At 45.4% G+C, this 18,169-nt stretch overlaps 1 protein-coding gene across 2 annotated transcripts in view; it reads left to right on the forward strand.

Moving 5' to 3' along the window:
• SIM1 (SIM bHLH transcription factor 1) overlaps positions 1–18,169 on the forward strand; it is a 67,560-nt gene that overhangs the window by 9,311 nt on the left and 40,080 nt on the right. For both annotated transcript variants that reach the window (XM_024759328.1, XM_024759327.1), the window contains exons 3-9: positions 1,397–1,479; positions 4,884–4,973; positions 5,494–5,602; positions 5,737–5,822; positions 6,544–6,743; positions 6,959–7,065; positions 7,692–7,839. In XM_024759328.1, the coding sequence (XP_024615096.1) occupies positions 1,397–1,479; positions 4,884–4,973; positions 5,494–5,602; positions 5,737–5,822; positions 6,544–6,743; positions 6,959–7,065; positions 7,692–7,839 (823 nt within the window). The remainder of the gene's footprint in view (positions 1–1,396; positions 1,480–4,883; positions 4,974–5,493; positions 5,603–5,736; positions 5,823–6,543; positions 6,744–6,958; positions 7,066–7,691; positions 7,840–18,169) is intronic.

An 18,169-nucleotide genomic window follows, 5' to 3' on the forward strand; every position in this document is an offset into this window, starting at 1 on the left:
GGGCGGGGAACATCAGTGTTTGCAGAGCTGTGGGGAGATCGTTAGATTTATTTAAATGTGCAAACACCCAGAAAGACCCGATTCGAGCTTAAGGGGCGCTCACGGTTACTCGTTACCAGGGTTTTGATCGCTAGCTTCGGAAGCAGCTCCTGGCCAACACATTTCAGGAGTCCAACTCCGCGTTTTATTCCGCAAGATCCGCCTCCACTCCCATATTACAATGCGAGTGTTTGTCATTGGGTACTTCATAGTGATTTGTCCCGTAATGCAGTAAATCAGTAAATCACCCCCCCATTTTTTGTCACGTTTAACCTTGTTTAATCGTGTAAGCACAAAAGAATTTAACTACCTAGTTACATTAATTTCAGCAGCAACATTGTTAAAAGATATTTCCCATAAGTATTGTAACCTCGGTCTTGGCAAGTTTCTTCTGCCTTATTTTTCATTTTCTTCCTGAAAACAGGTACTATAGCAGACTCCACATTAATTTTAAAAAAAAATCAGCCATGGGCATACAGGGAGTTTTATTTTTTAGGCATCACCAGAGAAATGATTTGTGGCAAAACCTGGAAAGATCTTAACGTGGTAGTATCAAGGAGAGGAAGGGGCAGTCTTTGTTAATAGATGATACCTGGGAAGCAGAGAAGAGGAATGATTCTCTACGTCCAAGAGGGAACGGAAATATTGTAAGACGGTGTTAGCACCTGAAAATAAGTGACTTTCAGAGAGCTTTTTCTTGGAGTAGGGAGGGAGCTGAGGTTAGGACGTGGAAAGGAAAGGCAGAGGCAGGTACTGGAAGCCATCCTCAAGCAAACGGATTTTTCCGAAGGGGGTTAAAGTCAGAGGCCAGGGAAGGAAAATGGCTGGAGAGCCCCGCAGCCAATCAGAAAGCCCACCAGGACGAGCCGCAGTCTCAGGTCGTTCCCGGCGGGCAGCGGTATTCGCTGGATGGGTGGACACCCTCGGCCTCTTGATAAGGGTGATGAAACTTGGGGTGGGAAATAGTGTCCCTCGCCCGTCTAAGCACACTAGTGAACCTACGCCAAAGTTATCGTTCTGGTGGTGTCGGGGCCCCTCTGGGCACAGACTGTCCCCAAACTCGGCCACTTGTAGGGGGGCGGAGTAGGGGCGCTCAGCCAGGACCCTGCCCTTCCTGAGAAGCCCAGGCTGGTCGAGCAGAGCGAGAGGGAGTCTCACTTCTGTTAAACCTGTTAGAAGCTGAGCGGGCAGAGCCGTCATTTACCCTCTCGCGTCCCTGCGGTCTAGGTGGGGAGGGAGCCCGGGTGGTATCGGGTCGTGTGTGCAAGCTTGCCTGGGTGACAAAACCGCGAAACTAGTCTCAAACCGCCAGCCGGGTCGGAGTGCGTCTTTTAAGGGTGTCTCTGTGTCTCCACAGGGCTCGGCGAAGCGTGGGGCCACTCGAGCAGGACCAGCCCCCTGGACAACGTAGGCCGCGAACTGGGCTCCCACCTGCTCCAGGTACTGACTTGGGCCTCCCTGCGGCGCACGTGCTTCGAGGGCCCGGGTGCCGGCCCCCGAGCCAGGATTCTTGTTTCCCGGAAAATGGGATCCCGTCCAGAGGTGGCCGTTTCGCAGCCCCTACGACTCCTTGTAGAGTTAAAATGTTTAGCTCTTAACCTCGCTGGGTGTGGAAGGCGCCTTTCGAGGTGACATGACAGGCGGCGCGTTGGGTTTGGAAGGGAGCCCGGTAAGGCCTGAATCAGGACGGCTGAACGGAGGGAGGGGGCGCCATCTGACGCCATTCAGCAGAGGGAACCAGAGGCCAAGCTGCCGAGGCCGGGCTGCAAAACCGTCCCAAATGAAGAATTTATCCAGGAAATAACGGGAATCTGGTAGAAATACCCGTCAGTGCTTTAAGTCCACACGTCCCGAATCCAGCTGCGTCCGCAACTCGTTTCACCTCCTCCCTGTAGCCCCCGGGATCCGTCCTCTCTCTCCACGCGCCCTCACCCCAGGCCTGCCCGGGCCGTGTGCGGACCCTCGCGCGTACACACATACACCTCCCTGAGTAATGAGTTTATCCAATGTGGTGGCGCCCATTACCGCGCTGTTTGCAGTGTACACCGTTTTAACTTGCCCGTTGCCCGCGTAAGTCGCCTAGCAAATATTTAAAATAGTAAAACTCCCGGGGGCATTTTTAGGCTTGACACTTTTATCCCACCCTGCACCCCCTTATTCTTATTATTCAAGTCCACCACGGGATCCTCCCGTGGGAGCCTCAAACCCGAGCAGCATCAGACTGGGGACTCTGAGCCCGTCTCCCTCCTGGAGCAGACATGAGAAGCATCTCATGGCAGGAGTGCCGTGGCCTTTCCTGTCCCACCACTACCCTGTGCCTCCTTCAATCCCAGAGACCAAAAGAGATTCCAGTTTCATAGAGCAAAGAGAGGCCCTGTGTGAGCATTCCCTCCCAGGCCTGGCCTCCATGCCTCCGAATTTAACTAAAAAAGATTCTGTTTCTCCCCTTTCTCAGGGGAGAGAAAGTTGTCTTTCATCAGTTGTCTCTCAACAACTGACCCCCCACCCAAAGCTCTCCATATACCCAGCTAACTTTCCTCATCAACGTAAACAAGAGAGCAAAACCCAAACAGTCCCTCACCCCTTCTAGTTCTTGCCCAGTCTTTTTCCTAGTGTTCATCCCAAACTCCTTGTAGGACTTCATGATCCTCCCAATTTCCATTGCTTACTCTGCCCCCCTCACTCCCACACTGCTTGCACTCTGGCATCTCTCACAGCTGGTGTGCTCTGCACAGGCTTCACAATATTTTGATATCCAGCATAAGATGCTCATCTCTTAACACACCTGACCTTGTTCATTCCACAAACATAGGAGGCCCAACTGTATGCCAGACAGAAAGCCCTGCCCTCATGGAGCTGACACTCTCGGGAGAGCAGCCTTGCAAACCCACACAGGTGCGCACATGGTATGACAGGTGGTGTAGGTGCCATGGAGAAAAAGAAGAAGGTGAAGGAGGCGAGCTGTGTTTGAGTGGTGCCATTTTAAATGGGGACGGTTGCAGAGGACCTCACTGGGAAGGTGACATTTGGGCAAAGACTGGATGGATGTGACACTGCTTACTTGACATTCTGCCTCTCCTTGGGTCTCTAAAGTAGCACAATTTCCTGGATTCTTCTCCCTCTCTGCCTGCTTTTCTAGGTTTTCCCACTACTGTCTGGTTGTAAAGGCTGGCATTCCCCCCAAGGTTCCAGCTCTGTTTCTCCTCTCACAGCTTCCTGTGTTATCTCAACCTCAACCAACACCACCACTTCAACTCCTTTTCTCTCATTTGCATGGCCCCCTGGTTTCTTGTCTAGACACCCCTCCTGAGAGCCAGACCTTTATTTCCTACTGCCAACTGGACACATCCAAATGGAAATCTGCATATACCTGAAGTTTAGCATACCTAAGACAAGAATTCATTATCTCCTTCTTCCAGACTTCCACTCATACAAAAACTCACCAGGACTCCCTAAATTTTCAATGATCTTGAAGTCAGTCTCAGCTTCTCTTTCTGCCACCACAAATTCCGCAACAGCCAGAACCACCTTTGACTGAGACTCTTCCCCCATCTCATCTTCCTTGTGACCACCCAAGTTCAGCTTTGACCATCTCTGATCTCCTCATTTCCACTCTTTCCTCCTATAGATCACTGTCCACATTCTGCCAGGAGAAAAGAAACAAAAACAAAAAAACACATCTAAGCATGCTATTTCCCTGCTTAGAAACCTCTGTTGAAATCTGATGCCTGCAGGAGCATCTCCAAATTCCACAGACTGACATCTCAAACTCTCCAAAAATCCAGCACCAGTGTAGTCCCTCAGCCTCATCTCTGGTACACCAAACTCATCAAACCTGAATACACCAGATTCACCCTCCACCCCCAGTCCCTGCTTTCCATACGCCATTCCTTCTGCCTAGGATGCCCTTCCTCCCTTCTCATATTCAAGCTTCCTTTCAAGGCTCTACTCAAACAGCTCTCCTAAAGCCACTCTGGTTCTCCCCAGACCTCTGGCCATCAAGTCTCCAGGCCCTCACAGCACTGTCTATTCAGCTATATGTTCATTATATCTGTCTTTAGGCCAATTGTCTGTTTTGGACTTCCAGATCCTTGAGAGCAGGATCTGACTCATCTTTACGCTTCACTGCCTGGACTGAAGCCTCATTCACAGAGATAAAGGAACAGTGAAAATCTAAGACTTTTCTTCATGGAAAGCCTGCCAGTTTGATGCATCAATGTAAACACACACATACACACTATAGCACTACTCTATGGACTTGCTGCCGGGAAAGCCTCCCATCTCCTAAATCCCCCTCTCCTGGACTCTTTCCAGAGCCACTGGCCAGCTGCCTTCTATCTACAAACTTTTCAAGATGCCAGCCCTTCCACATCTCCCAGTGCCTACTATTTCCCAAACCCTGCTAGCACTCTTTCTATTATAGAATATCCCACTATGAAACTCTCCAAGACTGACACAGGAAACTTCTGGTTTGCTCAGTGACCATCACCCCAAGAACCTAACCCACCTCTTATCACAGGCTGTGATTTCCCCCCGCCCCACAATGTTTGTGTATGTTCCAGATATGTCTGCTTTGTCCATTTTGGTGAATCCTCAGTCTTGGAGGGCAGTAGCCTTGTCCACCGCTTCCTAGAGTCTCTCCTAGGGTGCCGCATGTCCCATGCTTACAAATTTGGAATGAACAAAAGAGAGACTCTTGTGGCTGGTTTTCTTTGCTCTGTTTCCTGCCAGGCCCTGTCTACTCCATCACTCTGCACTTCTGGCAGAACATCTCTAAGACCCCCCCTTCCAGTTTCTCTCGATGGCCCAGAGGGCTCTCCATTCAATGGTTTCTGTCTCCCCAGACCTTGGATGGCTTCATCTTTGTGGTGGCCCCAGATGGGAAGATCATGTACATCTCGGAGACAGCCTCAGTCCACCTGGGTCTTTCTCAGGTAGGTGAGTGGTCCACACCTCCAGCCTTCAATGTTTACAGCCAGGGCTGGAGGCTGGAGGTAGGGTCGGGTGGGGCTTTCCCAAAGCTTTTATAGGTGTTTCTGGGACTGGAAACATCTCAGCTGGCAGGAGGTCTGGATCTCCCTCTTTCTCTACTTATCCTTTAGCATCCACCCCAAGCCCAAACAATGGCTACCTTTTTGAGCTGCTACCATAAGCCAAAGATCATGGGAGGTGGTTACATACTCATGTCATGATGTCTTCACCAGAACATTGCCAGGAAGCTACTACTATTACTACTTCAATTACTATTATTATTCTTTCCTCTCATAGATAAGGAAACTGAGGCTTAGATAGGTTGCAATAGGTAGCAGGCAGCAGAACTGGAATTAGAACTCAGGACCGACTCTAGAGCTGTGGCTCCTGTCCTCATAGCCCTGCAGACCTCTGGCTCAATCTTCCAGCCCCTCCGTGGGGCATCCCACCTCCTCGGAGACGGTGATACCCCCCTCTTTACAGGTAGAGCTGACCGGGAACAGCATTTACGAATACATCCACCCTGCGGACCACGACGAGATGACGGCGGTGCTCACTGCCCACCAGCCCTACCACTCTCACTTCGTCCAGGGTAAGGCGGACGCGCGCCGGTGACACTCCGACCCATCGCAGTCCCTGGTAGCTCTTCCTCCGTTAGCCGTGGCAGGGACATGGCGCCGCACCGCCGGCCTCACGTCCTGTGCCTCCGTCCGCTCCTCTCTCCAGAGTACGAGATCGAGCGCTCCTTCTTCCTGAGGATGAAGTGCGTCTTGGCCAAGAGGAACGCGGGCCTCACCTGCGGCGGCTACAAGGTGCGTGGCTGAGAGGGGAGATCCACGCCCCGTGGCGGCCGCAGCCACCGAGCCTGGTGCAGGTGAACGGGGCAGGACCAGAGGCACGTGCGGCGGCGTGGGAGGGAGGTTCAGGCCGCCGGGACCACAGTGCCCCGCACGCGTCACAGCGCCGGGCGCACCGCCAGGGCCATTAAACTTCGCGAGCACCTGGGGACTACATTTTAAGATTGCATACGTCTCACTGGGTCCGGGTGCTGCCTGGCCGCTGGGGGTCTTAACCTGGGGCACGCAATGGGCCTTAGGGTTGTGTAAAGCGTCTGAAACGGTCGGTAACTTGGGTGGATTCGTAGAGTTTACTCACAGCGTCAGATTCTGCCCCCTCCCCTGCCAGAGGTTAAGAACCAGCGCTTTCGCTGGAATCCAAGTTTTTCTTGTTTAATAAGCACTAAACATGATCAGAATGCAGGTTCCAGGGCCCCACTTCGCGATCCGGATGCATTAGGGTTGGCGGGGCTCAGGCCTCTGCATTTTCCTCAGCTCCCAAGTGAGCTCACTGGGACAGTACAGTCGTTCCCTTGAGACACGTTGGAGCCCCAATAACTTTGGACACTTCAATGCGTGGGCGTGGCCCACAGGGGTTTGTGGACGAGGAGAGTCTCCAAATGTTTCAGTCCCTTCGCCCCCTTTTTGGATGTTTCCTGGCTGTGGCTGAGTCTCCCGCCCTCGCCGTCCGCCTCAGGTCATTCACTGCAGCGGCTACCTGAAGATCCGCCAGTACAGCCTGGACATGTCCCCCTTCGACGGCTGCTACCAGAACGTGGGCCTGGTGGCCGTGGGCCACTCGCTGCCTCCCAGCGCCGTCACGGAGATCAAGCTGCACAGCAACATGTTCATGTTCCGCGCCAGCCTGGACATGAAGCTCATCTTCCTGGACTCCAGGTGGGCGGTCAGGGCGGGAAGGGGTCACGCCTAGAGGGAGGGAGGCCCCCACTCAGTCACTGAGAGCTCCTCGTCTACCTTGTGAGCCCATTTTGCAGATGAGGCGACTGACAGGGCCCTGCGAAGTGAGGGTGGGCACCCAGCGCTGAGGCGGCTGTCGAGGGTGGGGACGGCCCAGCAGCCCGCGCTCATCCCGCCGGGGTTGCTCTCCGCAGAGTGGCGGAGCTGACGGGGTACGAGCCTCAGGACCTGATTGAGAAGACCCTATACCACCACGTGCACGGCTGCGACACCTTCCACCTGCGCTGCGCCCACCACCTGCGTAAGGCGCCACGCTGCCCGACCCGGGGCGTAGGACGGTGGAGGGAGGGGTGGGGGATGGTAGGAGAGGCCCTGCGGGCGCCTGCCCCAGCACCGGTCCCACTTCATTTCCCTCCTCATCCGCGGGCCCTCACACAGGCCGAGGGCGAGCCTCTGAGTTTCTGGGTGAAGTTCTCCCAGGAGGGGTCTTGTTCTCCTACTGATAGCCGTCCCCCTCCCCCACCAAGATGGAAGCGGAAACCGAGGCTCGGCCACTTGGCTCACGCGCGTTGACTCGCTTCAGCTTTGGATACAGCTTTGCTTTGAGTTTAATCTCCGAGACAGGGAACGTTAGCATCGGAGTTGAGCGGCCCAGACCCTCCGTAGGTAGAACATCGAGTGCCGGGAATCCCCCAACTTTTAAGTGTTGCCCTCCTTGCTAAGCGTGAGGGACCCGAGCACTCGATGCAAATGAACAGGACAGTCGGTTCATTTGGGAACGTTCTAACCAGAACGTTCTCTCCTTCCTGCCCTGGGAGCAGTTATCAGGGCTCACGGGGGACCCGCCTTCCCACCGCCAGGGATTACATTTGGACCGGTTCAGGAGCGGGTCCGTTCACCATCAGCTGCCTTGTGTCTCTCCATCAGTGCTGGTAAAGGGGCAGGTGACCACCAAATACTACCGGTTCCTGGCGAAGCACGGCGGCTGGGTGTGGGTGCAGAGCTATGCGACCATCGTGCACAACAGCCGCTCGTCCAGGCCGCACTGCATCGTCAGCGTCAACTATGTCCTCACGTGAGTGCAAGTGTGGGACCCCTTTGCCCACTGCAGGCGACCCTGGTTTCCACGAGGGTGCAGGTGGTGGGCACGGCCGTGTTAGGCGAGACTGGGGTCCGCGGGGACGCCGGTTTTGACCCTGAGCGCCGGCTGAGGGGCAGCTCCAGCACTTTTGCCGCTATGAAGAGACTTTCTTACGTTCTAGAGAAAGATTTAGGACTTTTCCCATCCACAGTCCATATTTGCTTTCTACTCTCTCTCTTTTAACCTTTTAATCTAACTCTGCATTAAATAAAACAATGCGGCAGGAAAGAGAGAGAGAGGAGGGTCCCACGTACGGAGCCGTTTATAGTTAATAAACAGGACATCTGTTTCACTTTTTCAAAGCTGGGTTTGAAGTTCTTAATTTTAACCAGAGTCTCCAATCAAAGTTAAGAGTTCTGAGAGAGTGATTCCTTCCTTGAACCACAAAGGGGGTTTAAGTGACCAGGAGGGTCTAACTTTAACCTCCAGAAAGCAAGGGGACCCGACCTGATGTAAGACTGCAAGTCCTGGCAGGCGCCCAGGCCCGGCTTGTTGTGCAGTATCCTCGCTGCGTGAGGAGCCGGGCTCGCGGTGCCACCTGCGGGCGCGGCTGGCTGGGCGGCCTCGGTGGCTGCATCGGAGCCTTACTCTTTCTAGAAACAATAATCATTTCTGGTTAGCGGTGTGGCCCTGAAGGCTGACCACGTGTCCTGGTGTGCCCCTCGTGAAGAAAGCACGTTCTGTATAATGTTTGTGAAAATAAAATTGCTTGGGGTTGAAGCCTTTATGAAGAACCCTTTTGTGTGCAGTTACCTTTTTCTTTTTGGTAGAGGTTGAAATTCTTGTGATTTTAGGTTACCTCAGCAGTTATTTACTTTGGAAGCATTGACACACCAGGGCACTTAGTAGAAATGCTATTTTGACATTAGGAAGTTGGTTAAAGGGTGCTATTTGGAATAAGACTGTACTATTGGCCATGAGGAGTAGATTCATTTCACGTTCTTTTAAATTAACAAATTAAAAATGTAGTAGCTGGAAATATTATGCTTGGCAATAAGATTATTTACTCTGTGCCCTGTTTAATAAGAAAATTTAATTCATTAGATTTGGAAAATGAATTTGGTTTAAATGAGGATTCAGTATTCAAGAATAATAGCTGTTTATTAAGAAGAACCTTTTTATTTCTTTCCTTTTAGTAAGTGGTATTAAAACAAATACTGTTAGATTCTTGTAATAGCAAGAGAGCTGTGGATTTTAACAGAGAGCAGAAAACATACCAGTATTTGGGGTACCATGAAACAAAACCATCTATTTTATGAATGCAGTTTTTCATATTGTTAAAATAAACGTAAGAGAAAATGGCAAAACATAATTCATAAAATAAGCCACTTTGTGGAGTAGAAGTATTAAAGAGTGAAAAATTATGTCTGCTCACCATGGAAAGGAAACGGATATTCTTTAAGAAGGTGCTCTGTATGTCTGAGACGTCACGAGCATTATACATACACTCTGTTCTATGGTGGGTGCCTGTGGTTATAATCATTTTTTATCAAACAGCGGGTATATAGTCACACAGCCCCATATAAATGATCAGAATGCAAGTTAGACCTCCCAATGGGTAAACTTAATTTATGTTTAGAGTCATTTTGAAATATTCTGTTTTGTTTTCCAGGGGATAAGTGTACTTTCTTTCTTCTGTTGACTCTGTCATTCTTCACTCTACACACTCCTTCAGAGCTGCAGGATTAGGCTCCCAACTCTACATCAGATTAAAAAGATGTAATGAGGATAAATGATTTACAGAGGGAAAAATAACATCGCACACATTTTTCTGAATGTTTTGTACCTCTGAATGAAAGTAGAAATAAACACACAGAAGCACACAAGATGAAAAGCTGAAATTGATTACCCTTTTATGAGGCTCAGCTCCAATTCTTTGTATAAAAATTCTTAGGACAATTTTTATAGCTGCAAATGTGGAAACTGCCTTAGGTGGAATGTCATCAAGTGGCTCTGTGTGTGTTGACAAGATTTTCATAATGAACAGGTTGCAGTTTGTTTGATGTGTATATCACATATCTGGCTGGAAGTTACTAATTTACATTGTCTTAGCAAATTAAATAGATGGCTATTGATTCTCTATGGTAGCAGTGAACTACCACATACATTTGTTTCAGGGCTAGTTCTCTATGAAGCCTGAGAATGATAAGTGAATTCTTTCCAAATACACCACCTCAAACAATATACTTAAAACCACAAGCCCCCCCAAATAACTTGACAGGCCAGATGTTTTCCAAATTTAGACAGTTTAATAGCATACTTTGTGAAGGGGTTTTCATGTCATGAAAGTAGAGAGAATTTTAAGTAGTCATTGGTCAAATGAAGGTGTGGCATTTTGGTGGAAGCTACATTCATCAGAAACTCTTTTTTTTTAATTGGACAAATCTGGGAATTTATTTGAAGTATATTTTTAAAAATTCATTTTGAAATAATTTTATACTTTTGTAAAAGATGTAAGAAAGTATAAAGCACCCCTGTATAGCCTTCACCCAGATTTTCACCTGTGGTTAGCATTCTGCCACTATGCTTTGGCATTCCCAATCTCTCCCTTCCTTCCCTTTCCCCCTCCAAATATATACACATGTACATATACATGCACAAATGTTACCATCTTTTTTATGAACTATTTGAGAGTAAGTACAGCCATCATGCTCTTTTACCCCTAAAAGCTGAAGTGTGTGTTTCCTAAGAACAAGGACATTCACTCATATAACCACAGTAGAATTATGAAAAGCAAGAACTTTAACACAAATATAATACTATTATCCAATATACATACCTTATTCAAATTTCTCCAGTTGTCTCAATAATGTCCTTTGTAGAAAAACTTCTATTATTTTTTTAAGGTCCAGGATCCAATCCAGGATCACACATTGCATTCAGCTTTCTGTTTCGCTAAGTCTCTTTTAGCTAGAACATTTCCTCATGCCATTTTTGTTTTTCATGAAAGTGACCATTTTAAAGGGCACAGGCCCACTCTTCTATACACTGTCCCAGAAACTCATTTTTCTAAGTTCCTGGTGGTAAATTTATTGTTGAAGTTAAAATATGCCTAGAAAAATTAGTCATTATTATCTAACAAAAGCAATGATGAATAGAAATGTTCAGTAACCTTGTTTTAATAAGTGGCTGCGACAGTGATTGTAGGAATTTTAGAGGCAGGTGGTGTTTTTACTGGCTTTTGTCTGACCACTGTACAAAACGTTGGTGTTCTGGAAATCTGGAGAAGACATTATGATTAAATATAAAATTTTTTCTTAGTTTTTCTCTGGGTCCTTGAGGTTCACTGAAGCTTGTATAGCTCTTCATTAAAACTCGCCCCCCCCAAAAAAACCCCCAAAACAGGAAAAAAAAAAAAAAAAGCTGACCAGCTCGTGACTTTCTATAAGACACACATACCCTTTTAGCTTAAAAAAAAAAATCTTTCTTATAAACTTTGCGTGCCCACAGGGTTTGAAATAAGTGTTAATTATGACAGGCCCTGCTCCCTGATTATTTTCCAGAGGAGAGGTGAATGGAGCTAGTGTCTAGTAACAGTGAATGTGGGGAAAGTCCGGAAAGTATGGAAAGAGAGCATACTGTGTAAAACCAAAGTAATTTTCTTGAATTTGTATGTCCTCGAGTTTGTTTAATTAGTAGTGTTAGTTATTCATAGCCAGTTCAGATGGAAAACATTAGTACTTAATGTGAAGAAGATTGAAAATGTGGAACACCCAATAAACTGTGAAAAGTTATTTCTAGAAAAATGAACAGTCTTTCTTCTCTTTATGTTTTAATAATTAAACTTTTTTAATCTACTTTTAAGGATCAACTAGTAAGGTGTAAGAATCTCATTTTAAAATATTTTAAAACGTAAAATTTTCAAACATACAAAAAAGTTGAAAGAACAGTACAATGAATATCCAGATACACATCATCTATAGTAAAGCCATATTTGCTTTCTGTCTCTCTCTTCCTATATCTGTGTCTATTTGTATATACATTTTTTTCTCCACTGAATCATCTTAAAGTAAGCTACAGACATGATACATCATCCTTAAATAACATTCTCCTACATAGCCACTGTACATTTATTATGGCACATTTTAAGTGTTCAAATTACTGTGTGTAGAAGGTTGCAAAAATATACATGAGATCTAGTTTACTGATGCCATTAAAGACAGTCCGCCACTGAAAGTCATCAAGTACTCACTGATGTGTGACCTCATTTAGGATGACTGATAGTATTTTGTGAGGGGACTTCTGTAGGATATAGTAGTAAATGTTAGTGTATTTTAAACTAGACTTCTAATGAGAATTGTAAGCTAATACAATTCTGATATTTCGCTTGGAAAGTAAGAGAGAAGATTTTCAGAGTAATTGGGTAATTTTGGAATCAGATACATTTAATATCTTCAACCATTTTTTTGTTGTTATTCTTGTTGGTAAAGAAGCCTTCTCTGTTTATTTCCTAAGTTTAGGGTAGAACAGTGTTTCAGTGGAAAATCTCACATGCTGTTTTAGAGTGATTCACTGAACATATAGAAGAAAGTAACTTTCTGTCTTACAGTTTCTATCTCAGTGTTACAGAAAGCAGAACAAGTAGACACAATTTACATTAGTGGTCTATATAACACTTGCTATCTACTGAATAATCCTTTGAATTTGTAGAAAAGTTAGGGCAAATGCCAAAGGAGACATACTTCCTTCATAGAAAAGAAAAAAAAAAGACGGTGTCTACACTGTAATTATTGCAGGTCCCATAATTTTTGTTCTTCTTTGCATAAAACCACTGTAGTTCTCACAATTAAAAAGGGTTTCTAAGTGTTAACATATTCTGTGACTATAAACCCTTATGTATCCTTACCATAAAGCAGCAGACATTAAAATATGCTGATATGAGTTTGCCTTTCAAGTGTGTTAATAGTGCTGAGCTAATTTGAGCACTTAAATTTTTTTTAAAAATTAATTAATTTAAAGACCCCGTGATATTATTGCTATTACTACTAGGAAATTTTAGAAAATGATTTGTAAAAACTTGACCAATAATTTGAGTAGTTATAAAAATGGACTTTATTTTTCTGGCTTTTGTAGCAAAACCACCCTTTTCTATTACAAGTAATGTCAAATGAAGCACCTTTTGACTTAGCAATGTACACCAAAACATGAAATAATTTATTCTCGTGCCTCAGATCGATGGCGCACTCATTGCATAGATTTAATGTTTTTGATCATGAAAAATAATAATCATGTACCAATGTATACCCATAAATTAGGTTTGATCCCTAATTGTGTTGAATTATTATTTGGATAATATTGAACATCAAAGCCCCTGTTGTCCTTTTCAAATGATCTTTTATGTAACTGAATGGTCATAGAAACAAATTGAAAACACATTTGTATAGACAGTAATTTATAACAACCAAAGCTATTAATAGTAACTAATAATAATTTTATAACTACCAAAACACTTTATTAAAGGAAAGGACTGGGATATTTAGTCTGTTTTACAGTACCTAATACCAGTACTCACTTAAATAATCTTATCCTTCATACACTTTTCACTAGTTGTAATTTTTTTAATCAAAATGATCTGTATTTAGTTTTGAATTTCTCATTTATACTCAACATTTTCCCTCTATGCTGAATACATATTTCTTTTAGAGCGCTGCCACATTCATTGCTTAATTTGCTCTTTTGACATCTCTGTACAGTGGTTGGGGCCAGGATCACACTCCCCATTTTCTAGGTGAGGAAGCTGAGGTCAGATCTGCTGAGTAAGTAGTGAAGCCAGGGTTAAAGCCTGGAATGTCAACTGTATCCCCCAGTTCTCTGTATGGTGATGGTGGGGGAGAAAATGTCTGGGAGAGAGGAATGGCTTTAAATGAGTAAGGCCTGTAGTGTTAGGCCACCCAGCTTCTGGATAGGCTTTCATCTGGTCTCATGATGGAACATTAAAACGCTGCCTCTGTGTTGCTGCTTCACAACTATGTTCAGGTATTGACAATTGAGGGGGTTAAATTAGCAGTGCTACCTTCTCAATGACATTCAATTAAGAATGTATCTTTTTTTTCTCCTTTAAGGGCATTTTCACTGTGTAAGAAAAAATGTGGCCTGCAAACATTTTAGTTTTTTATTGAATTGCTTGCCTTTAGATTACCCAGATACAATATTACTATTACTAATTATTTCTTTTCTGCAACCAGATTTAACATTTTATGTTCTGGTTAAACAAAAGTCAGTGAATTGGCAAACCAAGTCATCCTTTTTTTATCACATGAGACACCAAATTACCTCCTGTGGTGGCAGGCTATTTGAGAGAGAGAGAGAGAGAGAGAGTGTGTGTGTTTCTGGGGGTCAGCACTGGCCCTTTTCTGTTTTTGAAGGATAATGGCAGAAAAGGTTGTCCCCTGGGGACTCTGTTCAGGGGATGGGGATGGAGAGCTTCCCAGCATGCTCTGGGCAGGTGCGTCATCCGCTGACCCTTTGGCAGCGCTGCTGCCTGGCTGCTTCCCCTTCCGCAGGCCCCTCTGGCTTCCACTCCTTCCTTTGTTGTTACCCTGACCTGGATGGCACTGACTCACAGGACCTCCCCTTTACTTCCTGGGTGGAGGCCGCTTGGTGCTTACTAAATGACCAGCCTAACCACTCTTCTCTGGCTGTTGGGAGGAGAAGCGTTCTGATCTTTGAGTCACATCGTGGAAAAACATGGATCATTACATTTGAAGGCAGGGATTCATGCCTGGATCCATGTTATTGTGAATGGATGGACAAATTCAAATAAGGCTTTACTGGAACTCCAGAGAAACATGTTTTTGTCTTTTGACTTCGTGTGGTCATGAGGCAAACGCTGTTATGTTTGGTACAAGATGTGTGTGTATGGAGGTGGGTGGATTATGCATACCTTTTTTTAATTGAAGCCTAGTTGATTTACTTTTTCTGGATTATGCATATCTTGATAATTTAGTAAAAGGCTGCTACTTCCTTCCCCTTATCAAGTGCTTTCCTCTCTGTTTTCTGTTCTCATTGGCTTGTGACATCTTTCTAGATTAGCAGGCGGTGATAGAAAACTCATTTGGGTTGAAGTGCTGATGTCTGTGTTTAAGCCATCATGCAAAAAGGATTGGTTGGAGTTTAGATGGAACCTGGAAATACCCGAGTGCCTATGAGTGGAGGGATTTAACATTCTGCCTTGTCTGAAGGAGTAACTTCCCATGTCCTTCCCCCTGCTGCAGGCATCCCAAGGTCCAGGGAGCTGGCAGTGGGGAGAGGTGATCCATGGTGAGGGCAGGGCTAAGGGCCATGAGAGAGGAACTTGCTTTTGTTGGGCACTGACAACGTTAGGGGTCTGGCTGAGTCTGGGCCATCTGTTTACCATCTGTGACTTTTACTCTGGGAAGTTATATTGCACTAGGATCGTGATTTTGTTTTTTTAAAAGCACAGTATCATTCGAAGCAACCTGCGAGGGAAAGGCGTGAACTTTGGTGTCAGATGGATCCAGGTTCAAATATGCGTTGCTGCATAATAGCTGTGAGACTTTGAGCACAGCTCTACACCTTTGACCCTCTGTTTTCCCATCTGTGAAATGGAGACATTTGCATACACTTTTTAAGTACTGAGGGGGATTAAATAAGATAATGTACGTATAGCACAGTACCTGGCAGAGAGCAGATGCTCAAAATATCTTAACTGTTGTTATTAGCTCTTGCCAATTATGTGACTTCAACTGAAATACTTTGGAAGGAGATGAATAATTCCCTCTTTAACTTGGATTTCAAGATTCTCGAATCCACAAATTTAAGTGTTTATTTTCTTTCCCCTCCCCAGTCCTTCCATTCACACTCCTCCAAGCATTGTGCTCTTTGTGTGTGGTGGCTTCTATAGTTTGATTAGGCTCACCCTGTTTTTCACTGGTGTCACTGTATGCTCTAGAGGGAGCTGAGATTTCTGCTTGGATGGAGGTAAGCCAGCATTTACCAAGTGCCTTATTTGTGCCAGGCAAGGTAGAAGGTGCCTTACATGGTGAAATGTTGTTTACAAGGAAAAAGAGGTTCTAAGAAACTAAGCTTTTATCAAATTTCTGAGGTTAATTTTGTTGGAACCAGTGTTTTGACAATTTTACCAAGTCAGTAATTATAATTTAAAGTGAATAAGACCTGCAACAGTGGCATTTTTGTTGATCAGTGGAGGCTTTTGTATGTTCCCTATCTCTCTACATGGACTGGGTATGGCTATCTCACCAGTGTTTTACAGAGGATGGCAGATTGCAATGATTTATTGCATGTATACACGAAACAGAAGTCTTGGCTTCTCTTGAGTAGTTTACAATTTAGTTGACAAAATAAAAGTTTCATTTAAATATTTAAGAACTCAGATTAGTCTAGTTTGAAATGATATGGTGCACTTGCACTATTTGCTAAGGGCACAGAATTCAAAGGAGCTTGAAATGAAGGTGGAGGTGTCAGGGAAGGAGTAGAATTTTAAGGGTTGGACAGAAGTGGGATCTTTTGAGATGAAACAATGACTTCCACACATTTGTCCCATTGTTCTTTTTCCATAAGTATTTCTGTGACAGTCACTCTTCAAATTCGATTCAGCTGTGCTTGTCTCACTGCTCTTGTCTAAGCTGAGTTTCTCTCTCTTTTTTTTTTTTTGTGGTACGCGGCCCTCTCACTGTTGCGGCCTCTCCCGTTGCGGAGCACAGGCTCCGGACGCGCAGGCTCAGCAGCCGTGGCTCACGGGCCCAGCCGCTCCACGGCATGTGGGATCTTCCCGGACTGGGGCACGAACCTGTGTCCCCTGCATCGGCAGGCGGACTCTCAACCACTGCACCACCAGGGAAGCCCAAAGCTGGGTTTCTTTCTGTCTCTACCTTTTTACCTGAACTTTTTTTGTTGGAACTCAGCGTGTTCCATCAGGATTGGAAACTATTTTCCCCAAAGCTCGTACCTTTCCCAAATGAGTACTAGTATATCTTCAACATGTTCATTTGACTTTAATAATGAATATATATATTTTTAGCATCCAGGCATAGGACATAGTTTTTAAAGTTTTAAGGGATGTCAGTATTCTGAATTGAACTTAAAATCTTATTGGAATGAATACACAGTGGCGCCACAGTGGTATAATGGTTGTATTTTAAAAATTATTTGTAGGAAGTAAATGTGAGATATACATTAGGACAACAAACAGAAGCAGAATGGAGGAGAGGGAGGTGCAGAGAAGCTACGTGGCCAGCTCCAGATTTGCAGAACCGGAAGGCCTCCCCAGTGCGGCGTTTGACATTGTAATCCTACTACTAGAATATGACGCAGCCTAACCCCTAGGCTTCTTACCTAGATGTTTCAAACTCTGATAACCATAGGGACATTTTACAAGATATTTGAAAAATGTGTTATGAAATGAGATATCACTACATTTTATCATACAATATAGCATATTAGTTAAGGGTTTGGGCTCTGGGTCTGTTGCCTATTTAAATCCCTGCGCTGCCACTAACTCTGTGATTGTGGGCAAATTGCCTAACTTCACTGTCTTTTTTTTAATCTGTAAAATGAGGGTAATAATTATATCTACCTCATAGAGTCGTTGTGAACATTACATGGATAATGTGTGAGGTTCTTGGCACTGTGCCTGATTACAAAGTAACATGGGATAAGTGTAAATTATTAGGGTGATTATTTCAGTGAAATTAAATAGAATAATTTTTGGCCTGCCAGTAAACGCAGAATAAACGTCTGTGAGTCTTTGGGCTGAAGGACGGAAAGCACAAGTCTTCAGAAGGCTGAGGGTTGCCCAAGAATAAGTCACCAAACATTCTGAGGCATCTGGAAAGGACTGTGAGACCATCCTTCAGTTGGTTATTGCTAATAGGTCTTTAAGCATTTATAAATGATTTATTGAGCACCTATTATGTGTCAGGCACAGTGCTAGGTTCTGAGGACACCGAAATGAACAAGACAATATCTGAAGGAAAAAGAAGTAAGCACAAGTCCAAGCTATAGCCTACCTTGATTTCTCCATAGGTTTGCTGATGACTGAGATTCCTTCCTGGAGGGAAGTGCTTCCATCCACAATTAGAAGGAAGAGGGCCCAAAGTACCTTGGGACTGTTAGGGTGCCCCTGGGGAATAAGCTTGCAGGGGCAGTCAGACTCCCCTCTGGTTAGATGGTGGGGAGGGAGCGGATGCAGTGAGAGGAGCCGGGCCCCCGGAGAGAGGTGTGTGTGTGTGTGTGTGTGTGTGTGTGTGTGTGTGTGTGTGTGTGTGTAGGTGGTGAGGGGGAG

The sequence above is a fragment of the Neophocaena asiaeorientalis genome, unplaced genomic scaffold, assembly GCF_003031525.2.
Source record: "Neophocaena asiaeorientalis asiaeorientalis breed wild unplaced genomic scaffold, Neophocaena_asiaeorientalis_V1.1 scaffold505, whole genome shotgun sequence".
NCBI classification, from domain to species: domain Eukaryota; kingdom Metazoa; phylum Chordata; class Mammalia; order Artiodactyla; family Phocoenidae; genus Neophocaena; species Neophocaena asiaeorientalis.